The 25752-nt window shown below is 39.8% G+C and overlaps 3 protein-coding genes across 3 annotated transcripts; 1 reads left to right on the plus strand and 2 right to left on the minus strand.

Annotated features, from left to right (window-relative positions):
- Window positions 1-1138: 1138 nt before the first annotated feature.
- LOC104443511 (probable transcription factor KAN2) lies at window positions 1139-6643 on the minus strand. The gene is made up of 6 exons (XM_010056964.3): window positions 5577-6643; window positions 5280-5356; window positions 4342-4390; window positions 4074-4218; window positions 2143-2200; window positions 1139-1653 (listed from the first exon to the last, which is right to left on the minus strand). The coding sequence occupies exons 1-6, from the start codon at window positions 6286-6288 to the stop codon at window positions 1528-1530; spliced, it is 1167 nt and encodes a 388-aa protein (XP_010055266.2). The 5' UTR covers window positions 6289-6643; the 3' UTR covers window positions 1139-1527.
- Window positions 6644-15031: 8388 nt separating this feature from the next.
- LOC104443512 lies at window positions 15032-18094 on the minus strand. Its single transcript, XM_010056965.3, is given in 3 exon segments — window positions 15032-15553; window positions 15556-15706; window positions 17724-18094. Coding segments are annotated over 3 exon segments (597 nt in total). The 5' UTR covers window positions 17855-18094; the 3' UTR covers window positions 15032-15238.
- Window positions 18095-19128: 1034 nt separating this feature from the next.
- LOC104443513 lies at window positions 19129-20287 on the plus strand. Its single transcript, XM_010056966.3, has 3 exons — window positions 19129-19620; window positions 19714-19758; window positions 19894-20287. Exons 1-3 carry the CDS (start codon window positions 19236-19238, stop codon window positions 20049-20051), a joined length of 588 nt encoding a protein of 195 aa, XP_010055268.2. The 5' UTR covers window positions 19129-19235; the 3' UTR covers window positions 20052-20287.
- Window positions 20288-25752: the final 5465 nt, after the last annotated feature.

Below are 25752 nucleotides of genomic sequence, written 5' to 3' on the forward strand. Positions count from 1 at the left end.
CATCATCCTTTCTGTACATCGTGAAGCGTTTCTACTCATCCAAAACCCTAATTATTCAAAGCAAAATCCAAAGGCAGCAGTGACCTCATCCAAAACCCTAAAAAGATGAAAATTAAGTTCTAGGGTTCCCATAGGTTACAAAAAATAATAGGATATAGTCAGACTGCACGGATTACCTTACTACAGATGGTAATACAGCGTAGGAAAGCTCGAATTCGAGTGCTTTCCTTTATGTTTGTTCCACCAATTATTCTTATATTTCGTTTGTTTTCTTCTCATATTTCTGCAGTTTTTTTATGGTTGTATCCACATCTTGTGTTTCACATGCGAGGCTTGACTTCCCCGTGAAGATTGTTGTTGGTCTGCTTCATCATATTTTATGTTTTTCAGTAAATGTATATGGTGCATTATTAATCAGGTAATGACAATGTTTCAAAGTAATGCGAGTTTCTTTCCACAAGTTTTGTGACTGTTTCACCAACTATATCTACCTAATCACTGATTTTGAACCGAAAAAGCAGACATTATCATCGACTATCTTTAAAGTGAATGGAAATGGCTCGAATAATTTATCATGGATAAAGATATAACAACTCTCTTAAATCTTTATAGAAAGATAAAACAAAGGAGTGCTACACTTTACCCATAAATCGAATCAGCTAAAGCATAACATTTGGTAAAGTCAAATGTCTCTTTCTCTCTCCTTTTTTTCCCTTTTCCCGAAGATGTCATATTCGAAGAGATTTTTACACTAATGTTTGTTTGCTGATTTGGAGGAAATAAAATGAACTTTCATGAACAATGACAGAAACCTAGAGCTTGAATCTCAAAGTTCCGAAGCAAAATAATCAATCAAAGCAAAGAATTTTGCTTAAATTATTATTCCCGCCACTTTCTCTATATTCCTTCTGTTATGTCATGATTTTGATTTAAATATCATCTGTGGTCATGACTTTTGCCATTTCTTTCCTCGTTCAAATTTCCATGCACCTCCTCCCTTTTTTCCTTTATTCAGAGGGAGTGTAAAGCATGTGACAGTGGCTAGCAATGGACCTTTTGTTAATATAAGAATAAACGATGAAGAAACTATATGTTACCAAAGGTAATGATGCCCCAGTAAAGTTGCAAAAAGGAACTGTTTCATTCTCTCTCTCACTTTCTCTGATTGAAAGAACAAACAACATCAATATCATCATGGATCATATTTACGTAGCCATTACAATATAGTTTATAATGTCGGATTTTGGGTCTCTCTCAGAGGCAGCTTGATAAGGACGCTTTTTTCCCTCCTCCAACTCGTCTCTACTTTTGTTGCTTTCTGTCTTTCTTGTCTCCTTGTCTTTCTTTAGCTCTCTCCTTTTCTTTTGGCCTTTTCTTTTACTTTTGTTTTCTCTCACTTTCTCGCTCTGATTTTCTCAGCGGAAGAACCTGATTCTTTTTCATCAGCTGATTTCTAGTAAGCTACAATTAATAGTCTCTCAAAATCAGTAGGAAAAATTTGGAAAAGAAAAAAGATAAATAAAATAATTAATGCGGCCTTCCCAAAGTAAATTCCAGGTTTAGCTTCATGGGACTTGTGCCTGTGAGATTGACCGACGGCGAGCTTATTTCTGATGTCCTCTCGTAGCTTGAGATCTTTGGATCCATGTCCTTCTGCGACAGCAAAAAAGAGAAAGGCAATAAAATAAGAGATAGGCACTAGCTTTGACTAAGGAAAGACTAAGAAGCTGAAACATTGCAACTAGGTCAGCTTTTTCCTACCCCTAAATACAGTAATCCAATGGCGACACTTTAATTTCTTGACCATGGTGAAAGCATTTGAAGTGGTTTACGGGGACATGATAAACTTTTCTTTAAAAGTGCTTTAGCTAATCAACGGATGGCATTAGTCCAGGAACTTAAACATTTTTTTAATAACGTATATAGGATAGAGAAATTTACAAAAAAACAAAAAATTCGACATGTAGCACACTATAATTGGTTGTATTAAGCAATCTGTCTTATCATAGTATTCCAACTTCTAAAGTACATAATTTCGCTTGATCAAATCTGGGACGTAGACACCTATAGATGTTTGGCGAAGCTCCGATTATCATGGAAACTTCAAGAAAAAGAATGTGTCTAGGTCTTCCTTATAGATACCTCAACAGATGGAGTGCTCCCTCCAGAATCCTTTGGCTTCCCATGCAACCAAGCTTCCCTGGAACCAACCAAAAGGAAATGCGGTTTTAGAGAATATTTCCTAGTTGTCAGTGGAAGCCATGCAGGGGGAGGGAAAAACAAACGATGGGAAAAAGAAAGCTGTCTTTTATTGTCTCTTCTTTACATAGTCCTTGCTTTACGAGCTCCATACGTTGTAATAAAGTCGAAAGTTGAGACCCTTACCACGTGATATCCCCTTACCCGTGAAAATACAGCAAGAAGTAAGTTAAAGAATATTAGCTTTAGCGAATAGCAGAAGAGTTTTCCTCGAGGGGGTCCATCATGGAGAATTAGATATAACTTTGGTATTAAGTTTTCCAAACTTTTGGGTCCCACTTAAAGAAAGAAAGAAAGAAAGAAAGAAAGAAAGAGACTTTAGGAGAGCCCACGAAATCCAAAGATGAAGATATCTCTGATTTTTAGGTGGATTTTGTCAAGTGAGAATCCATGTCTTGGAAAGATAAGAATTTGTAATACGTGCGCGTTATTGTTAGCTTTATGCTCGCTATCATTTTGGTTATGAGACCATCACCAAGTTTTCACTCTTTTGTCTCGGACAGACGGGAGGAGAGAAAAGCAGGGGCCATTATTCTTTCCTCTTTTTGTTACCTCTTGTAAAAGCCACATGACTATGCACTTTACACATGCACTATTCAGATGCGTCCGTGTACATAGGTCATAGAAAAATCAAAGGCCCTTTATATACTCAGCTAAGAACAAAGACAGAATATATGAAGTACTCACATCATGGCAATACATACCGAATGTAAGTATTAAAGTATCAATCAGGTTACATGTAGTCTCTATGGTCGTTTGCGATGCATGGAACTTGCCAAAAAATTGCTGATCAAGTTTTCATAGGGGTATGCCTGCACCACCGTAATACAAGTTTTACGGAGGGCCTTAACCCTAATGGGATATTGAAATGGTTAAGAACCAACAAGCGAGGAAGCATGGTCACAGGTTCGAGTTTAAAAGAAGACAACCTTGGAGCTTCCTTTAGGGACCTCAGACGTTGCAACCAACTACTTGAACGTGATGACTAAGGATTTATCGTTGACTCTGTGGGATGAATCGAGTGTTTTTTGAGGTCCGGACGCAGCCCCCATCATCAATGACAAAGAGACGGAGAAGTTGGTGCCTCACATTTTTTTCTCTCTAAGACATTCCTCTAAATTTTGCCACAAAATTCAGGAATTTCTTCGCTGAACATGTCTCATTTCTCTAAACTATAATGTCAGTCAGTGGTATGTGGTACATTCTTTGGATATAGAGGGCAAAGAGAGGAAGATGGTCGGGGTTTTATTCTTACGCACTAACCTAACTCTGTCAATGACTTAGTAAAAATACAAAATAAACTACCTTCTTTAGTGTAAGCTCACTTTTCCTTCTCCTTAAATCAATATGGATGACCAATTTGGTATATGGTTGAAAGAAGTATACAATCAGACAAATTCTGTAAAAACTTTGTGGGGGAATAATTAAATATGGGGCAGAAAAGAAGTTGGACTACGTGCTTTAAATGGGACCTAATTTTAGATTAATTTTGCATAGAAGGATAAGACGGAACAATGACTTATGGAGTTGCTTTGAATAGAATAATTTCTCAAATTATGAGAATATCTAGGATAATTTATGTCAGCTTGAAAATGACAAGAATGAAGTACGGCAAAAATGTTCTTCATGCATTTCTCAATTTCTTGACATGAATGAATATCGTAATGTTACGTGATGATGGGTGTTTCTGGAGCTTGTCACTTCATGAATGAACCGAGATCAAGCATATATAATTTCAGTTCGTTTATGGCATTAATATTTCAGAGGAGAACACAAATGAAATGGGAAAAAGGGGGTCACATATAAAAGCTCACCTTGAGGAATTGCTCCAAAGACCGTGTTGACTCGTATCTTGATGATCATGCCTTCCAAGTTCAGGCCTTTTCGGGTTCGCAACTTCGATTACTAAATCATCAGAAGTTTCTCCTGACGATCCATTATCAAATACATCTGTTTGTCCTGTGTATAAAGGTCAAGATAGATGCATAAGAACCTCGTGCACGACGGTGCATGCCAAAACATTCTATCGCACACATGGCTTATATCATTTTTTCACAAAAAGGAAAACCGGTTAGTGCTTACCTGAAGAATTAGCTGCTGTTCTATCGGTAGTCTTCACGGTTCGATACATCTGCAAACCCCACGAGTAAACTTGTTTATGAGTTTTTTTGGCAATCGGCCTAAAAAGAAAGTGTTTTATTTAGGTTTTATGTAATGCTTAAACCGGGGACTGATTAATCTCCGCGTGCATGATGCTTCAACTATATATATGCCTCCAAAATATGTGCACATACAAAAACATTACTGCCATATCCAAAAAATATGCAGAAATACAAATAAAAAACCGCATGAAGGTTGTGCAAGGGTGTCCACTTCAGAAGAAACCCCTGTCTGAAACCTACATCATTGAGAAATGATGATGTTCTGTACTTACTCCTTTTTCCTTTCCCTATTTTTGCTTCCCAGAACTTTCTGAAGAAAAAAAAAGAAAAAAGAAAAAAGAAAAAACTCAGCATAATTCTGCTCTTCTCTCGGCTTGGCTGACTCCACTTTGAACTCCTCGTGTTTTGTCTTTACTTGTTTCTCTGAAATCGATAACAGCAACTCCCTCCCTCTCTTCTCTCTCCACCCCCCCCAACCTATTAATTTATTTTCTTTCTTTTTTGACTTGGGTTATTGATTCTTGAGAGTAAAAAGCTGTTCATGATTAGTTTCTTTGCAGGACCATCAGATCTAGTAGAGAAGAGTGTGCAAAGGGCTTAAGCTGTGAAAATCTTGGAATCTGAAACCAACGCACTAAACAGACCTCCAGTACAATGTCAGCTTTTGAATAATGCAAGTGGTGAGGCTTATAACACCATGGAGAAAAAAAAATGGATTACTGCTTAACGTCATGCAATTTCTCAGAGAAAGCACAAGATGCAAGAGAGACAGAATTTGCGGCTACATTTTCTTGCTTTTCGATTAATTAGAGAAAGAGAAATCTTGAAATAAAAATAAAAATGGGGTGCTTTTATTACCTGTAAATGAGACTTAACATGTGCCAAGGTTAGATCTTTAACATCCATCAGCTCAAGGACTGACTTTGGTGTGGCTCCTGAAAAAACCCACGAGAAGAAAAGAGAGAATAAGCAGAAAAAAGTAAATATTCTCTTCTTATTTGGTTTCCTGTTTTCGCAACTTCTAAAGAATGAAGCCCGATTTTGTTTTTTTTTTTTTTGCAGGAAGGAATAAAAATCTGTAGAAGAGGAAAGATGAGGCAAAAACGTCATAGAAAAGAGAGAAATCACAAAGAATACAAAGATGAGAAGCATTACTCTCGTGGCCGCCGAGCAGCTCCACCGCATGGACGAACCGGGCGTGCAGCGTAGTCGTCCACCGCATTCGTGGCGCCCGCATGCTCCGCTTTGCCGGGAACCGCGACAAGAACCTCGATCTCACCAGCCCGTGTGAATGGCAAAGGTTCGAAGCGATGGAATTGGCACTATTTGTTAGGGAGTTACTACTATTCGGGTGATGAATTGGCGATGGGTCTAGATGTTGAAGTTGAGTGGCGAATGGGAAAGCACTAGAAGAGTTCTGGTGGTACACCGGGATGCCTCTAATCGGTCTCAAGAAGCCGAGCTCTTGGCTCAGCCCTTGTGGCTGATGCTGCAACACCGAGTGATGATGCTGGTGCATATGCTGGTGGTGATTACTGTTGGAGTACTGGCTTTGGTTTTGGAAGGAGTGGATATGGTTGCCGCCTTGGTGGAGATGGTTGTAAGAGACGTTATTGTTGCCCTCCGGAATGGTGTTGCCGCCAACGGCGTTGTGGCCTGCCCTCGGATTCGACAGGGATAGATCGAAGCGGGCGTCGTTCTTGGCCGCCATTGAGGACGGCAAGGAGTGGTGGCTCCTCGAGTCGAGGGCCCTCTTCCAGAAGCCCAGGTTCACATCTTCCTCCGCCGTCCGCCGCCAGGACGCCGATTTGGCGTTAGGCGGGCTGATTTGCAGGGACAAATCTGGCTGAGCTGGGAAGAGCTCCATTTAGACCACGAAAGAACAAACGGCACGTCGGTTTCGGATTCTCCCTCTGATAATATATCCTCCTTTCTTTGGCTCCCTGATACTGAGGTGTATCAAGAGGCTCTAGGTAAAAAGTGTGTCCAGAAAACCCTTAAAAGAAAACAGCGGAGGCTGGGAGTTTTTGGGGTGATCTGGTTATTGGGTCGAGGAATTTAAAGTTGGGAAGAGGGAGGAGAGGGTTGGATTCATAGATGGGGTTAGATCAATATGAGACTGAGGAAGGAGTAGTTGCAGAGAACTTTGAGATGGAGAAGAGAGAGAGAGGGAGAGAGAAGAGAGAGAGCGGAAATGAAGACAGCGGCCTCGTTTTCCTTTGTGTGAAGTATAAGTGAGAAAATGACACTTGAGGAGCAGCTAGAGAGAGAGAGAGAGAGAGAGAGAGAGAGAGAGAGAGACCGAGGAGTTCCTTTTCTTTTTTTTTTCCTTGCCTTTTGTGTGGACGTGGGCGTAGGGCAGTAAGGGTGAAAAAGGGAGGAAAAGATGAGGGGGGAAAGTTATCAATATTTGGGACTTCAGTTATTCTTTTTTTACTACTCTCCTTTTTCCTTTTCATTTCTTGTGCTTTGGGAGAAAAGGATTGTTCTTTTTTTTTTTTTTGGGGGGGTTAACCCGTGTGGAATAAATATCTCTTTTGGTAAGGTCAATCTTTGATTTTAAACCCACGTAAATATTGTCTACTGTCGTTTTAACAAGATAAGTCTACGTTATGTGCGAGTAAGATTTGTAGTGGGTTTCATGGGAATGAATTATATAACCAGTATTGCTTTGCCACACAGCAATAAACATGCGAGCCGCTGCTTCATATAAGATCAATCTTATATGATAGTGTTTGAGAAAATGATCAACGATGTTAGTTAAGATATACATTTGATATATATATAAATCACTTTTGGATGTGATATCACCAACTTGATATGATTTTCTTTTTATGAATATATGGTTATTATTATCTGTTACGTAATGATTAAAAGCATATTCACATGGTATGCGCCATTCATGATATACTTTCTTCCTTGGGTGCATGAATCTCTTCAAATGGATATCAAACCCACAATGTAACTTGGAGAATCATGAAATTTTCATCCTTTGGCCAAACACCACCAAACTTATCAATGGGTGTTAGATGTTTTCATTTTACCTTTCATCGTACTTACAAAATGATCAACAACTAAGTTAACAATGTTCGTTCACCGAGCCTAAGGTCGTGCTCGCAGTAAAATATGAAAACATTCTCTTGTAATCATTCCTCCTCACTTTAATATGACAAGGACAAACTATTGGATCAAAAAGCCGATAAAGAAGAATATCCCATCAAGGGAGGAAATGCGGAGTGACAAATCACATTGAAAATCTAGGGCTCTCTCGTATCATAAGAAAACAGTCTACTTGTTGACAGCAGGCCCAAAAATTTTGCTCCCAACGTGAAGAAGCTAAATGGCTCAAACCATGCCACGACCATTGGCATCATTTGTAAAACCGATTGATAGAATGCATGATAAGCTCACCAATCATGTTAGTTGTGATAATGCAATTGACTCACAAGGTCCATCAAAAAGCTGCCTGATGAGCTCACTGATGACAAGTTTCCAATGATTAGGATTTGAGTGAAGCATATGCCATGTGGCGACGGTCAATTCGCTCCAAGTATACACAAAAATTAAAGACCCAGTCAGGATTATCCATTATCCCAAGATAAGAAGTTGTAAAGAGTAGCATGCAAGTCAATACAATTAGAGATTCCTGCAGTGGAATATCCTAAGGCATAACACAATGGTCCATTTAAAGGCATACAAAGAGTCATCGAGAAGTATATGAACGGACCAATTATGTATGAAAATGGAATGTTTTGACTCTAGAGATACGAAAATGAGAAGATTATTCATGGCAAATCGAATTAAATTAGATTTTGCCTAAGTTTGAGTTGAGTTTGGAATTAGATTAAGTTTACTACGAATTCCACTCATCTCCGTTAGTCGTTCATGTTCAGTTTCAATCATCGAGCAAGTATGGCATCCAAGAATGCAAGCCATCTGTTCTGATTCAATAAGATCTCATGCAATTTATTGTTATTTCCAATTCAATATCTCTGCATAACTAGTAATATAGGTTTTGCAAAGCCTTTGACGCTTCAAGGCATGCTACGATCCTCTTACTTTTGATTCAAAGTCGAACTTAACAACTTAATTTGGCCACCTTTCACCCTCGATTGGATTATAAGCACTGATTGAAAACGTTTGAGTTTCTACTAACCACAACCTTCCAAAAATTCACATAACGCTACTTAAAAGCACATACTCATTACTCCTTAGAGAACAACATGATATATATTTTGTAATTTAATATTCCATTTAATTCAAACGATTAAAACTTTTCAATTTAATTTTCTCTAACTTTCCATGCTCTCTCTCTCTCTCTCTCTCTCTCTCTCTCTCTGTATATATACTCGGAATTATCTAATTAAGTGGAAACTACATGAAAAATTTGCACACTGTTGTGTTGCAAATAGTAATTTTAATTTCGTCAGACAAAAGAAAATGAACCTTCGGTATGAAGCATCTCTTCCATCAGTCGGGCATAAAGGCATGTCATATGTAGTTGGTTCACTGCTGCACTTACTGGCATCTGCTAAGCCAAGAACTGTGTACTACCCCATCACTTGACCCACCAAAACAACTGGGATTCTGCTGGATTTTTAAGCACATTCCTCCAATAATTTTTCCATCATGTCATGAATCTGATGTGTAAGTCACATTACATTAAATCCAAAAATAGCCTCACTTCTATCCTTTTCGAGTTTGAAGACTTACGGAATTGTAGAACTTATATAAAATAAAAAATAAAAAAATCCAACAAATCCTTTGATCCCGACTTATAGTAGGGATAATCCTATAAAAAAAAAAAAAATCCTCAATTTTAGATCTTAATTTTGTCCCGAACTATTTTATTCATTTAAAAATTCACTAACTGTTAAAAAATTTACTAATTGTCATTTTAGTTTAAAATCTGCCTATACGTCCAAAAATCACTACCGATTTGTTCAAGATTATCAATATCAATAGACTGTTGTTGTTCAATTTGAAGGTGATGGTATTGATAAAAATTTAGATTCTAATAATGAATTTTTAACTGGTCATGATATCGATAATTTTAAAGAAACCAATGGCGATTAAAGTGAAAGTCGAAGCTTTTATTTAGATAAAAACAAAATTTTGAGGTGGAGTTTGGATTTAACTTAAAGTTGATTTTTTTTTTTAATGGAAGTTAGCCCACCATTATTTATTTGTTGGTCGGAAGGGAGTTAGGCCCATGATAATTAGGTTGTTAGTTGAGGTCTTTTTTTCCTTTTTTTTTTTTTTTTTTGCCCCTTTTGACCGTCTGTTAATGAAAGGGCGTGGGGGACCTACCGACGTTCGTGACTCAGAAATAGGAGAGCAAAAATCAAAGGTAACGCTTACCAATGCTGTTAAAGGCATTAAAAGCTTAGCATCATCTTTCTATATGCTCAAAGATTGTTGATTCTTCCTTTTCTCATGAAAAGATAGAAATCCCCACCTTTGTTCCAATCCCTTTGTCTAATTAATTGCCTTTTGCTTCCTCAAACTGCATTTTTTTCTTTGGGAGGGAGTTTGCTTTTTTCACTTTGCATTCCGTGTTCCAAATAGTGTATAGGCAGCTCGCACGATTTGACCTTTAATTAGCATGAACTAACGAAACATTCAAAATACACAAACAACGACACGTGCATCTATGTTTAATATGTTCATAACTTCTCAAAACCTTGACCTTTTTTTTACTTTCGGAAAAAACGGATGGAAGCAAAGAATTTAGAAGCAAGAGACAGAACAAATCCACATCTCCTGCTCATGCTTCTTAATGTAATATCTAATTATAACCTGGGTTTGTATTTTGTTCACCTCATTGGCGCTGTAGAATTCTATTTACTGACTAATGAAGTTATAAGTATACATATATCAAGATATTTACGGGATAGTTCGAATTAGGGTTTTGCGGATAGTCATCCTAAATACCATTCTTGTAACTTATCCAAAAGATTAAGAATGTACCTCAATTTTCTTGCAGGTACCCTTAAGTTTATATCTTGGCAAGGCGAGGTGCATGAATTTGAGGAAGTGTCACATCAAAAGTTTCTTTTTTTGTGGGTTATCTGTGCATCTTCTTTCAGCTGCAATCTTTTGTGTTCTTTTTCATGGTAGCTTTTTGATTTTTGCCCATTAAGTTGTCTCACCCTTTTGCTTTTCTTTTGAAGTTACGCCCATCGGGGAAAAACGTTATGACGTACGATGTATTTCTTCTGTTCTTTGTTTGAGCCTTTCAACATCTTTTCAGTGACGTCTTTCTATCTTGTTTGCTTGCCCTGTTGGTTAATTTGCAAGTTGCGAACTCGTGCCATGTAGTTTCGTATAGAAACGACCAATCAATATCATTACTATAAAAACATTTTTTTACATTAGGCAATAGCATTATCATACGATGCACTTGCTCGAGCACAAGACTCATTTAAGAAAATGGCAGGGTTAATGTATGTCAAGTGTCTCTTAGATCCCTACTTTGGTCAGAATCGACCGTGATCAATAAGATTACACGTTGTCTTTGGGAAGAACATGTACATTCCATGTTTCCAACGTTGAATTGGCTCAACCGAAGAAGGAATCAATGATTTTGGTTATATAGAACCATAGAATCGGTGGTTCTAGATACAATAGAACAAGCTCTGGGTCTTTTCTTTCAAAGATTAAATTATTTTTCATTTTGACAGATCGTTGATTTTGTAATGAAAATTTCTTAACTTTATTATGTCAAGCTCTAGGTTTTTAGTTCTAGGTCATAGATAGTTTATCAAAATTTAAAATAAGAAATGTCAAAAGAAAGATGGCAATTCTTATTAGAACTAGGACTTGGTGGAACCGATAGATTCAATGTATGATCCCACATTTTGGGAATTGACTTTGACCGACTTGGTTCTCAATTCCATCGTTACCCAACTCCCTAAACTTTATGTGCAAATTGTTGATATAGATCAATATGTTTTCTCCATATTATAAGTTGTTCAATAACGCTTCATGACTATTTCCCCAAGTAATTGTCTGAATTTTTTTCCTTTTATATTTGACCCATTTGTTCTGCAGATATAAAAAATCTCAATATACAGAAAATTAGAGACGTCATCACCATGGTTTCTAGGTCGTTTCTTTAGACGGCTAGACAGCTAAGCCGAACTTAAGATCACAAGGTAAAGCCGTGGGGTTCTCCCGAGAACCGACAATTTCTTTTTCTTTTCTTGGTAAGAGGAAACTTCTTAATCGAAATGTTAATTAAATAAAACTCCTTTTTTAATCAATTGGAGCGGCTTAGACTAACATTGCTTTGTAATTCGCCATATTGAATGCTTGAGAAAACTATCATTTTATCTCTCTGTGTTCTTCTCTAGGGTTCCGGTCTTCCTGACAGCATTAGAATCTATGTGAATAAACATATATTATTCCTCGTCAAGGGGTCTGAATAGTATAATTCGTGTCCATGCTTGTAATGCTCAAACCACATTAAATTTTTCGCAGAGGCCGACGTAGAACAGAAGCATAGAGACTGACACTTGTGTTCTCCGGAACCAGTGGTGGAGACTTCACCTAATCATCAAGGCATGTAGCGATTATTATAATTAACGATCCGATCAACGTCAAACCTCGCGATCGCATGCCTTGTCCCGAGCGAGATTATTTTAGGGTTTTACATGTTTTGGAGGGATTCCCGTGTAGGATGCCGCATAAAGATATTGGTGCGGAAGCATCTAAATCTGTCTGTTAGTTCGAAATTCCATGACCATCTTGGAAGTCTTGATCTTAGTTTTCTCGAGTAAAGGAATCTTGCATTAATACCTCGTTATAAGTAGAAAATTTATTTTCTATATGTATATTATATGAATATAAATATGTATGTAGAGTGTCTTCTATTCGGGGTGGTGATTTTGTACTGTGGCTCTTCCTTACGACTTGCAAATTATTCTTTAATGTTCCCCTCAGCTATCCCCAAGGACAGACGTTGCATGTTAAAGTAATTAAATCCGAAACTGTGGAAACATGGGGAAAAAAAGTCCATAATTTACACGCTGCACAAGAAAATGAAGTACATTAAACTCATCTATCTGTCATCTTCCGAGGTGATAAGAAACGAGAGCCCGATGCACACCAAGCACATTCGAACCTGCTTGGTTTCAAACCTCACGCCTGCTTCTTTCTTATTTGAATAAATCGGTACAAATATGACTAAATAGAATGATTAACGATTAAAAAAAAAAACGATTACTATAGCACTTGCGTCCGTTTGAAAGTTAGACGATGTGAAACTACTAAAAGGGCATTTTTTAATTAGAGGGGTCATATTTCAATTCACTATTAAGTGCATGTGTAAAAAGTATTTATGAAGGTTGAATTATAATGTTGCCCCTGACAGCGAAACGACTCCCTAACAAAAGTTTGCTGTCTTCTCTCTTCTTGAAAGACATCCATGGCAAACCACTCGACATGGACAAGGATACATGTTCGCCATACAGTAGTTGGCCCATGACAATCTATAGACACACATTTATATACTAATAATTTATTTTTACTATTAGAAAATATTTTTTATTTTATTTTTCTAATAATGAGAGGGACAGAGAGGGTAATTGACCTCCACAAGTCCACACCGACACTAATTAACATAAATTATTATTATTTTCGTTGGACATTAATTACCATTCATTAATGCATATGGTCCGGGGTTTTCCCAACATCTCTTGGTCTTATTGGAATCGCACTAACCAAAGCTAAGAATCAAGTAAAGTTCAAGCAAACAATAATTCCGGCACAAAAGGACAACTTCTCTTTCTTTCTTTATTTTTTCTTCGGTTCTTGGAAAAAAATTATTTCAATTTTTATATAAATACCGCCAATGACGTACCGTACATATTGATTCCTTTTAAATCATACTTAGATAAAATGTTTTGGCCTGACAATCACCCCATACACCCGAGACAAGGAAAGTGCACATGCCCATATGTTAATTGGCAAATCCCCCACTTAGTCAACGAGATTACATTCAGATTAGACCTCCCAAAAAGGATGCGATGTTTTCCATATAATTCATTTCACGCACTCACCAAGAAGAAAAGGTCATGATGTTCTGACACCGGCTTTTGTGCTGATTAATTATGGTTACTGTCAACCAGGTCTACGTGTGTTTATATGTATGTCAGGATGTGTATGAAGGTAAAGTTTCGGCAAAGGGTATGTCACGAGTCGAGCATATTTCTTGGGCAATCTTTTTGACGACTCGACGTAACTTTCGGGGAGGAATTTTTTGGCTAAAAAGATATTACTAGAAAGTAGGACAAGTCGAGGTATTAGAACGCGTCCGTCCTGTTGCAAGGAGTTTGATGGGGGGTTGGGGGAGTGGGGGAGTTTGCGAAGTGTGATTGACTGATATTAAAGTGTTACGATTCTCTTCAAACGATACAATATTTTCGTGCAAACGCATTTTCAATAATTGTGGCGATGGGGATGTCCTGAGTGGGGAGCTATCAACTTTTTGAAAAAACTGGCTTCAGGAGGAAACTCTCCCAAAAGACGAGATTGAGTGGAAGACTTGCATAATATTCCCCAAAAATCACACGACTTTGAATACCTTAAAGAAGAAAGAAGATGGGGGACACTCTTTCCTCAATTCGAAACAAAAATATGCTCGGCGACCCTTTATCGTATTATAAAAACTAAGGGATTTGATTAGCGAGACTTAAAGTAGCAAGTAACTCAGGTTTTCTTATATGGAGTTCTCACCCTCCCCAAAAAGAGAGAGAGAGAGATAAAGAGAGAGATTAGCTCCATAGGTATAGGATCCTGTTCTTGGATCGATACGCGAAAATCAAAAAGATGAAACATATTGAATCTTTTCTCGAGGGCTAATCAGCAGGGGAGATCGTGTTCCAGTCACCCGACAAATCTAGACCGACTGGTGGCTGATACAAATGTGCGGATTATGACAAGAACCCATTAACCCAATTCTTGGTTTTATGATTATTTCCTCTTTGTTTTCTCGCGTTTTCTTTCGCTTTTTCTCCTTTCCATTTTCCAAAAGTTGCTCCCTCTCTCTCTCTCTCTCTCTGTGGGAGTACAAATAATGATGATCTCTCCCCTTCTTTGGGGAATCGTAGCATGGCACAATTCAAAAAGAGAGAAGCCATAAACCGTCTCTTCCTATCATTTTGCGGGGAAAACGGCACGATTCGAAAGGAGAATAGCATCGCTTTCCCAACTTACGAATTGCTTATGAGCCTTTCTTTTTGCTTAATCGAGTTGGGTCGTTTGCTTTTATGCGCTAAAGTCTGATTGATTCAATTCGCTTTAAAGTCAAATGATTTATGGAAATAACCCACGTATCGTCGGTCGTTTTCGAAGAGGAGAGGAAAATAGAATATAGAGAGACCTAGCCGAAGAACAAGGTAAAATTGTGAGAGATAAAGTGCTACCATCCTCAAGAAAATGAAGTTTATACATGCTCTAAAGTTTCTATACGATATATTAGGTGTAGGGTTCTTTCGGCATGGGGCCTATTTGAGAAGAATCTTGGCCCTTTGGGCTTTACTTTCGACTTCAGCCTTTGCCGAGCCTAAGTTTGGCAATTCCGAATTGAACAATGATCTCGTACGTTATTTTGCCAGTAGAAACGATCAGAGGACCCTTTTTTTTTATTTCAGATATTAAAGACTTCCAAAGAAAAAAGGGAGGGTCATAAGAATTTACACGAAAGAAAATCAAGACCCTAATGAACCGCCATTACAACAAAGGGAAGAAAAATTGAAAATGAAGGAACAGGATATAAGCTTGCCGTGTCTGAGATACAAGGGAAATTCCATAGTTCATCTATGCAGCATCCACTGCATTATGTCCTCTCGGAAAACTCCACCAAATTGACCACGAGCAAAATGCGACCTTGGCACTTCAGGCCCATAGGTGACATGCCTGTACTGCGTGATTCGGCTGGTTGGTTTCGCCGACTGGATTATCATTGTGATGGTAGGAAAAGGCCTGGGCCATGTGTTCTTTAACGAGGAAAACATGCGCCGATCAGATTCTTGATTTTTGGATGAGCTGAAAGTCCCAGGGTTTTTCCACTGTGAAGTGCCTTTGATCTGCTTTGTCATATTCATGCCAGTGCTTGAATTGCTAGGGCTTCCCCTGAGGAAGAACAGCGAATTTGGGCTGACGGTTTGATCCGGTCCAGCGAACGTAGAATCCAGTTGCCAAGATTCCGACCGACTTCAATGTCTCTCTCTTGTATGTTCCTGTGAACCTTCAGCGCCACATCAAACACAACACGAGTTCGTCTGTTGAAGTGAAAGATGGAGAACAATCAGAATGGATGAAAGATTTTATCAGAAAACTTCAACCAACAAGTAATAAAAAAATTTCATCGACTGCATAAGTTGGAGTTTATTGTCTCATAGCAGTTGCTCTTATGAGGTTTACAACTAGGTTATTACCAAAAGACTACCGATAGCAATGCACTTCATAACACCAAACAATGCAGCTAAGAACCCTCTTGAGATTTCCAGCTCCATAAACAACATCTAAGGTTTTAACTAACCGCACAACTTATTTATGAAGTTTATAGACATGCGGAATTAAATATGACAATTTAGAGGCTCATAGTATGCCAAAGACCAACAAATCTAAGAAGTTCCAACAAAAGCATAAGGAGAAGCTATGACTCCATGAACTGGTAAATTGCTAGAGAACTGAACTGATATTTCTACACAGAAAAAGCAGTAGATATGAACCTCATTTGCCAGGGCCCTATTATGCTTTCACCCTGAATTCTATATCCCGCATGTTTTCCTCTCTATATGTTCTCCCTCAAAATAAAAGCAAAAAGGAAAAAGAAAAGTAAAAATGTACAGTGAAAAACGATGGATTACCCAACAAAGTCTCGGTCAAATTTGAGGAAAATATTCATCAGATGGATTCATGTGGCCCAGCGAAGTAAACTTGTTTTTATGTAACCAAGGAAAAAGCACTTCTTTGCAATCATATTGTATCATAAACTATGTGATCACCTAAGTCCCATCTTGCACATTGAGTAAAGAGACTATCATATTTCAAGAGTGCATTGTGATGCGATCTATGATAGATATAATATAGCATGATTCTATCTTCCACATTGTAAGGTGCTATAACTCCCAACAAAAATCGACCATCAGCCCTAGCAACAGAGTTGATCTCTCTATTAGGGGTGTAATCAAGCCGAGTTGAGCCTACGACATTCTTGTTTCGTGCATGACTCAGAACTAAGGCCAAATACTTGACTACAAAAGCATTAGGCTCGAGATCGAGTGAGGATCAATGGAGTACTTGGCATGCTTGAACCCGACTCGCTTACCAGAAAAATAGAATCTTTTCTGAGCTTGAGCAAATTTCAAAAGTCTGGTCACAATCAAACACGATCAATGTCAACTGAAATCGATAGTAAATTGCTCAACGTTGAAAAAGATCAAGTTAACACTCAAGTAGACAGCATAGCGTGTTCAAGTGCATCGAGAGTAGCTCGACTAATCTGCCCCTACACTCTCTATGGACTCCTGTAGTACAAACTTCCTGAATAAACCACATCGTAAATGGAAACCCATCCTCATCTTGTTAGCAAAAGAGTTCGAACATACGCCACATTGGCAGCTTGCAACCATGGGCCCATGCAGAGTCATGAAAGAACCCTCACTCACCCCATAACCTAGCCTCCCGAACGGGCATAAGAAACTCAAGTCGGGGTACAAGCTCACACAGACCAAGAGCACACTCAACAGGAACTCAAACCAATATATATGAGAGCGACAAAACATCCCCCAGACATTTGCACATTATCATCCTCATCATCATAATATTAGTCCTGACGTTCAATACAGCCTACTAATAACCGAAGCCAAATGACCCAAAAGAAAAAAAAAAAAAAAAAGGCTATTGCATAGGACAACCATCGGCGCCCAGAAATCTCTGCGTGCTCTCTTCGAACAGTCATCATTAACAATCTCTACTTCCAGCTAAACGACTCCACTTGACACATTCCAATCGAAGCAAGACGACAGCAATGGATCCCAGCAAACCGCTCGAAAAAATCAGCTCCCGATGAAGAAAAGAAAAAAAAAAAGCCATCCATTGGAGAGCTCCCGATCATTTCCCGCGGCAATAGTTCGATTGAACAACTCCGGCTCGCTCGCGACGTCAAGACACCGAATCCCCGACCCGACACACGCATAATGAGAGGAAGCTGATCAACGATTCGAGAGAGAGAGAGAGAGAGAGAGAGAGAGAGAGAGAGAGAGAGAGGCAGGGAGAGGGGAAGGAAGTTACCGGTGGAGGAACTGACGGATCTTGGGGTGCTTGGGGCCGATCAAGCGGCGCTGGATCCGCAGCGCGAGCTTGTAGGTCCGCTTCAGCCCCAGGACGTAGGCCGTCGCCAGCGTGATCTCCCACAGCACCATCGCCTCCTCCTCCTCCTCCTCGTTCTCCGCGCCCCTCCGTCTCGACCTCCGATTTCCTCCGGCTTTTCCCGAGCGACTCGGTCAGTGGTGGAAGAAGAAGAAGGAGGAGGAGGAGGAGGAGGAGGATGGAGAGAATATTCGAGACATTTCTTTTCGAGCAAGCAACTGGGGAAAAGTGGATATCCGATTTTTCCAGAGCCGCCAGGGAGGCTTTCGATTGCAGTGACGCTTTCGCGTCGCTCTTATGTCGCCCCGCCGCCCCACCGATTCGTCTGGAACGAGATCTGCGCCGTTGCTTCCCCCCCCCCTCCGCGCGACCGATTTGGGCCTATTGGGCCTATTGGGCCTGCGCCTCCAAGCCCATTCTCCCTCGGGCGTCTGGGGATGTGATTATGACTCGGCGACCGAGGCTCGAGGGTATATGTCAAATGTAATTGGGCCGTTGCTTTTGCTCCCGTGACGGATTTGGGCCTATTGGGCCCCCACCTCCAAGCCCATTCGCCCCAGGGTACGTCTGAAATGCGATTTCACCGCGTCGCGATTTCGACAAAGCCCAAAAGCCCAAACTGGCACGTCAGGAGCGCGGGGGCCTTCCTAGGAATTCGCGAGGGATGTGTCCGTTGGAACTCATGCAAGTCAGGGGCGGCGCGGATTTTTCTCAACGGTTATAAATGGAAAGGGAAAAAAATCATTAAAAAAAAAAAATCCTAAATTACGTCACATAACCCTTAAAAAAATTTTGGTGACACTAAAATATTGTAGACTGTGCACACTATGACGCATCTAACATAATTTTTTTTTTCCTCACGGCATCAAAAATTTATATTTATAAGCGATGTTGTGTTGGACTTTTTGTGTCACGAAAAAGAGCTTGGATCAAACGTATGCCTATTTAATCAGAAACTTAAAATTTAGAGAATACTTTCTGAAAAATAATTGGTTATGTTATTTTGAAAAATTAGTCAATATAAAATTTTAATTATCGATTACAATTTATGTTTAACTCTTTTCATAAGTGATGAAAATATTCATCATTCATTTATTTTTAGAAATGATACATATGATCATTTTTTGGAAAATATTTTTAAAATTTTGAGTTTTTGTGAAATAAACATACTCTAAATAGTTGGAGGTTTTTGGTAGGTTTTTCTCAAAAGAGAAAAATAGGGACCAATTAAAATAATTTATACGAAAAGGAACTCACGAGGGAATATAAGGTTTATTTTATTAGTGTTGAAGAAGATAAGTCAAAAGCAATAAAAATTAAAGTAAATATACAGACTCGCAAGCCCGAAAGACAAGCTACATCTCTCTCCGTCTCTCTCTCTCTCTCTCTCTCTCTCTCTCTCGCCGTCTCTAGCTCTCACGCTCACTGGCAAACATGCAGAGACAGTCCCTGGGGTCCCCAGCCTCCAAGCTCCACGGCCATGGCGCCCCCTCCGCCGCACTCTCTTCCGCCGCCAAGGACGGCGCCCTCGTCGTCGTAGACGACTCCTCCTCCTCCGCCACCAAGCGCCGAGACTCCTTCCTCTCGTCCTCCTCCCTCCTCCTCCCTCGCTACGACGGCGACGACGACAAGTCCTCCAGGCCTCACCGGTTGTCGCTCGCGGCGGTGGCGGCGGCGGCGCCGTCGTCGTCGTCTTCAACTTCTTCTTCTCCTGCTCTGTCGCCCCGTAAGACGGGGAAGCTCATCCACCTCATCCCTCTCCTCACCCTCTTCTGCTTCCTCGTCCTCTACCTCTGCTCTCACAGCCCCTCTCAGACCGGTAATCCGTCGCGGCCTCTGGTGTTTCCGGTTTCTCCTCAATTGGAATCGGCGATTTTGCTGAAGTGATTTTGCTGTTGCTTTCTCGTTGCAGATCTGGCTCAGTTCGGCGGGTTCAAGCATCCGGCGGAGCAAATAGGTACGGTACGGAGGCGTCCGGAGCCGGCCGATTGAGCGCCATTGCTGATTTTCCTTCTTCCACTTATTGTTTTTTTCTCCCTTCCTGCTCCAATTTGATGTGGTTTTTTGTTATTTCGATCTGCGATGATTCCAGTTACGACCGACATTGACGAGATCGGCCGGTTCAGCGAGGTCCGCAGGGGCGACGCGCTGGCGTTCCGGAGCCAGAGGAGCTTGCGAGAGGTCGCGAGGCGATCGCAGCAGCAGCCGCGGACATCTCGCGCCGTTCACCGGAAATTCGCCGATTTCTAGGGGGGGACCTCCGGTGCCCCCCTCCTCCCCCAGCATCGCCGTCCTCCTCCTCCGGTTCCGTTCTCGGTCTCATCGTCATCATCAATCATCATTATCTATATTTTTCCATGTTTATACGACAAATCTCGCCGTGATTCTATATGCTTTGTTCGCACGCCAAGGATATATTGCCCTTCCATTTTTGTACATTCAATTTTCCATTTCGATGCTTGATCATCCACTGCTCCTCCTCCTCATTGAATTGTTGTTCTCCGAACCGAATCCGTCATAGTAATTATCGCGATTCTACGCGATTATTCGGTGGGAGATTTTAGCGTAATTGCGCGGACGAGGGAGGGGTTGGGCTAGATTACGCCTGGAGCGGGAGGCGCAGGTTAGAGCGCGACGATGAGCACGAGAGAGAGAGAGAGAGAGAGAGAGAGAGAGAGTGATCGGTTTTGTTGATTGGAGTCCAGCTGGATTGTCCTGACCGTTACTTGATTCTTTTTGCTATTTAAAAATCGCCAGCTGGAAAAAGGTTCTGCTTCTTCACTCTTTCCCAGGCACCACCGCAACCGTTCACTGTTCCATCAATTTTGGTCCCTTTTTTTTTTTCGGTCCTCCTATTTTCAATGGTCAACTAGCAATGCATTATTCATCAAAAAAAAAAAAAAAAAAAAACTAGCAATGCATTATCATTTTCTTTTTATTTTTCTAATTTTCTTTATTAATTCTATTTATCTAGTGAGTAAGCAAAAGTGCAGTTCGACCCAAAAAAAAAACAAAAAGACAGAGCAGTGCGGCAAGCTAGCAGCAGCGCGACTCCATTGTATTTGTCTGATTTATTTCACATGGGCACTTTCCTTTTGACCATAATCTGAAATTTACATTAAACAATGAATATTTTTATCCGATTTGGGAACCCGGATTTCTCGGTTCCTGGACCTTGTGAAAAAGAAAGGTAGGTGATCTCGCATCGGTCGATCCCAGATTTGCGGATGCTGAGGGAGTTCCCATGTGGATCTCCGCAAGCATATGGTATAATTTTTGGAAAGTAAATCGCCGCATCTTTAGGCACTACTCGCGAGCAAATTCGGTGCGGAGATTTACATGTTCACTGCATCTTAGAAAGTCATGAATGTTTTTATTTAAAAAGAAAGAGACGAAGGACATAGAAATGCCTGGCTTGCACTAGGTAAGCAACAGTGAAAGCAGGCAAAGGTAGTTGCACCGTTGGCAAGATTGAAAATTGATTTGGTCTGTGCATGAATTTTGGACTATTATTGTTGCCTTTTTGTTCTGCTTTGTTTTGTATGTTCGTCTCAGAAATTTTATGCAAATGGAGTTAGTGAAGGACTCACTTGCTAAGTGAGGTTGACTTAATAAAAGAAGATGACGTGGTCGCGCATCAATGGATGGATGATTTGGGGGGGTGTCACGGGGAAACTATGCACCAAAAACTGTCGGTGGGTCACGGAAGCGTCTCCCCGAATTTACGCTCTCTGTCGTGTCTTTCGCTTTGTTCTATTTGATATTTTGTGCAGATGGGGAGAGCGATGGGACGCGTACGAAGGAATCGTTCTTTTCCTCATGTTACCCCGATGTCTCCTGTCGTCTGCGGGAATTGAAATTTTGATAGATTATCTCAACTAAGGCGCGCCTAAATTAATCCCCAAGTATCTTCTTTCTTTAGTAATTAACATTGTCCAATTGTCTGATTAAGGAAAAACTATTTGCGATAAATTATTTTTAAACTTTTCGATATTTCAATGATAGAAAACTAATTAATTTATGAAAATATTTTCCATATATTGAAATCAGCATGCTTAGATTGGGAGGAAACAATTTAATCCTTTATGAAGGAAATTATTATCTCTAAACAACAAAATAAATGAACATAATTTCATTAAAAATGTTTTCCTTTATCATTTTCATCGAAAATTTCGTGATAAAGGAAATTATTTTCTATGTCAATTATTTTCAGTTTTCATTTGTTTACTAATTTAGGGAAAATTATTTCTCTTTTATTAGAAGGGGAGATTATTTTCTCCCTACATAAGTTTTTTGTTTCTAATCCATAGGAAACGTTTCTCTAGATCAATAAGTTTTCAATTATCTAAATATCCAAAAATTAGAAAATAATTTCCCAAAAGCAGTTTTTTTTTTTTTTAATAGATAGACCCTTAGCGTGAAATCAAAGATATCAGTAACAAAAAAACTTCAGATTTGTAGGACCGGGGTGAAGCTTGTGAAACAGGATTCGGATGCTATCAATTTGCGTGGGCACGTGGATGGGCCCAAAACCTGTTCCACGCAACGATGATGCTCCAGGAGACAATGGCGTAAAGTCCGTAGTTTATATTTTTCACGTAGAGAAGTGTGAAAACTTTTGACTAAAAGAAAATACGTCGAGTCCCATGCACGTTAGGAACCCTACCCGGTCCCTTCAAGAATCGTACCTCGAAAGGCCGACAGGCTTTGAATAACTTATATATATATATATATATATATAATCTGAACTGTGAAATTGTCAGAACGGACCTCAGCATATACATATACTTAGAAAAAAGAGGAATTGAAAAACAGGTGATGTGCTTCTGATGCAAGGGGGGAATCGAATCGGATTTTGATCATCGGACATGGTGTTAGCTCGGGCAACGTAAGGGAGAGTTGGCGTAGAGACGCAGGATGGTGTCGGGATTTGATTTCGTTCCGTCTTCGTAGGACCACCACCACCACCAGCACCACGTGTGTGGGAGACTTGATTCCATTCTTGCCCATTTCCACTGCCTTCTTTCTTTTTCTTTTCTGCTACTTTTAATTAAATATTAATCTGTTCATCGATGTTATAACTGCGATTTTTCTCTTTCGGCCCCGAACCTCTCTGCCCATTTTATTTTGTGCAGTGGATAAAGAAGAGGGAAATTATTTAATTAATCTTAAATCTATTTATTAATATTAATTCAGTTATAAATTTGTTAATTTAGTCAATCTAATTGTAAATCTTTTTGCACGAAGTTCTCGTATAGTTGTTTCGTTTAATTTTCACGGAAAACCCGCATGACAATCTGTTGGGAATTACGATCCCCGAAAACCCGGATTCGACACTAAATCGAACCCCTAAATCAATGCGGAAGCGAAGCCAAGAAAACGACACGTATCACCGATCGTAAAGCACACCACGGATTCGAGCGTACCTTGATTGCCACAGATTAGACACCGACGCCGTCGAGGGAAGAGAAATCGAGCCTTGTTCGATCCGAGGAGGCAAACTCCTTCAATTGCTTCACTGTTTCGCTTTTGGAGAAAACGGGAGAGAGGGAGAGAGCGTTGAGAGAAAAACAGCGTACGTACAATTTTCCAACGGTTGTTTTTCTCTCTCTCTCCTCCCTTTTATACCCCCTTCTTTCCACGGGCCTTATTCCGTGGGCCGGGCTTTCTAGGCCCAACTTTGGCGGATGGGCCTTAAGCCCAAATCAAATAAAGCCTTCATCTCCCACTCGCACATGGTGGTCCAAAACCAACATGGGCGGACAGGCCCTACTCGGGCCCATCGAGAGAATAATCCATCATAGACTCTCTTAACATGGTAGGCCGAACAATATTCTCTTTACCTCTCTTCAACATTCATAGGTGAATAATCCGTGCGACAAAGATACTTTTTGAGAGCTCGTTGCTATACATCCGTTAGGAATATATAGCGGCTCATTAATGGGCGTCATACTCCGAGTAGATTTAGTATGCGTACCCTAGATCGATCGATCACATTTATATCTCTCTCGATCTCTTTTAAACAATGATATATATTGTATTCACAATTATAATTATCACAAAGACAGTTATAATTGGTCGACCAGTGAATACAAAACTATAATGTGATTCTCCAAAATCGATCTTCCTCTATCCTTCAAACTCTCAATTTCAGTTCAGCTTGCTTTGCTAGAAATGTCCCATTAGATCGAATCAAACACATGACCATTGGCAACATCCTAAGATAGCAAACACTAAATAGAAATCTTGAGAATAAGTAAGAGTCATGAGGGGACAAAAATTGAGGAACTATTTTCCTCAAGAGTCTCACACGACATAAAAAAGTTGAGATCAAACTTTTGCCACTCTTATTGGTCGTCGTCATGCATACGTAGTATGAAATACGTATTACGGTATTAACTCCTTTCCCATGGAGCGTATGTCTACACTTTTCAATACCGTACGGATGATAGTTCGAGACATACCCAATGTCTAACTTGAGTTCACGTATCTACTCATTTACAAAATTCATCGAACTCACATCCGCATCATAGACGATAAAGTAAAATATGTGGGGTATTTTACTCTCGGACATAGTAAGTATTATGTCCTCATCTTAACACCAGATTAAGGCGACATACGTGTTTTAAGCTTGAGCTCTCGATTATCACCTAGATAATAAGCTTAAAAACAGTCTCATCTCTATTTATCACACAGTAAATAGAGGCGATTACCCGTGTGAGTGGGCTAATCTCATATCTGTCCGACATACTTTCCTAACTTAAAGTAATGCACTGAGCATTAAGATGCATAAAGATCATAAACAGATTCATAGGCATTAATCAATGAAAAAACAAAATTTCATAAATGTGAACAACTCGGAGAACCCATTTGTTCCCAATAGCTCTGCGTCCTTTTGGCGAATCAACCGGTTCCCGAGACTTGGTTTGATTTCATTGACTCCATTTCCTCTTCCATTGCATTGATCCATTTTTCCTTACTAGGGCAATTGAGCCTCATTAATATTTCTTGGCTCATCCTCATCTTGTGGAGCAACCATAAAAGTTTCCCCTTCAATGCCAAAACGTCGACGGGGAATACTTTGGCGACTTGTTCGCCTAATGGGAGATTGTACACTTTGCACATCATTTCCCATTATGCTCCCACTTGGATTAGGTAATGATGTCGTCTCATCAAGTGGTTGCAATTGAGAATGAGTTGAATTCAATTCATCACTTCTCATATTACTCCCACTTGGACGAAGTCCAATAAGGTCATTATCCTGATCCAAGGTTTCAAATAGAGAACAATCTTCCCCTATTTCGCCCTTCTTAGGAAATTCATCCTCTAAGAATGTGACATCTCGTGATTCAAACTCAGTTATACTTCCACTTTCTTGCTCACCTATGAACACATACCCTTTTGAGTGTTCTGAGTATCTTATGAAAATACTCTTCTTTCCTTTGGGACCTAATTTCCCAAATTTGTGAGATGACTCATGTGTGTAGGCAGCACAACCCCATGGCTTAAGAAAACTTAAGTCCGGTTTTCTACCTGTCCATAACTCATATGGAGTGGAAGTAACTGATTTGGAAGGCACCCGGTTAAGTATATAGGCAGCAGTTAACAATGCATCACTCCAAAAGGTGATAGGAGTTAGCATGCGCCATCATAGACCTAACCATTTCCAGTAGGGTTCTGTTTCTTCTCTCTGCAACACCATTTTGTTGAGGAGTATACGGAATAGACAACTGTCTTTCTATTCCTTTTTCATCACATAATTTTCTGAACTCATCAGATAAATATTCTCGACCTCGATCGGATCTCAATGTTTTTATTTTCTTGTCTAATTGATTTTCTACCAGGTTCATAAACCTTTTGAAACAACTTATTGCTTCAGACTTATGAGAAATCAAATAGACATATCCGAATCGAGTATAATCATCAATAAAGGTGATGAAATAAACAGCCC

The sequence above is a fragment of the Eucalyptus grandis genome, chromosome 5 (assembly GCF_016545825.1).
Source record: "Eucalyptus grandis isolate ANBG69807.140 chromosome 5, ASM1654582v1, whole genome shotgun sequence".
NCBI classification, from domain to species: Eukaryota; Viridiplantae; Streptophyta; class Magnoliopsida; order Myrtales; family Myrtaceae; genus Eucalyptus; species Eucalyptus grandis.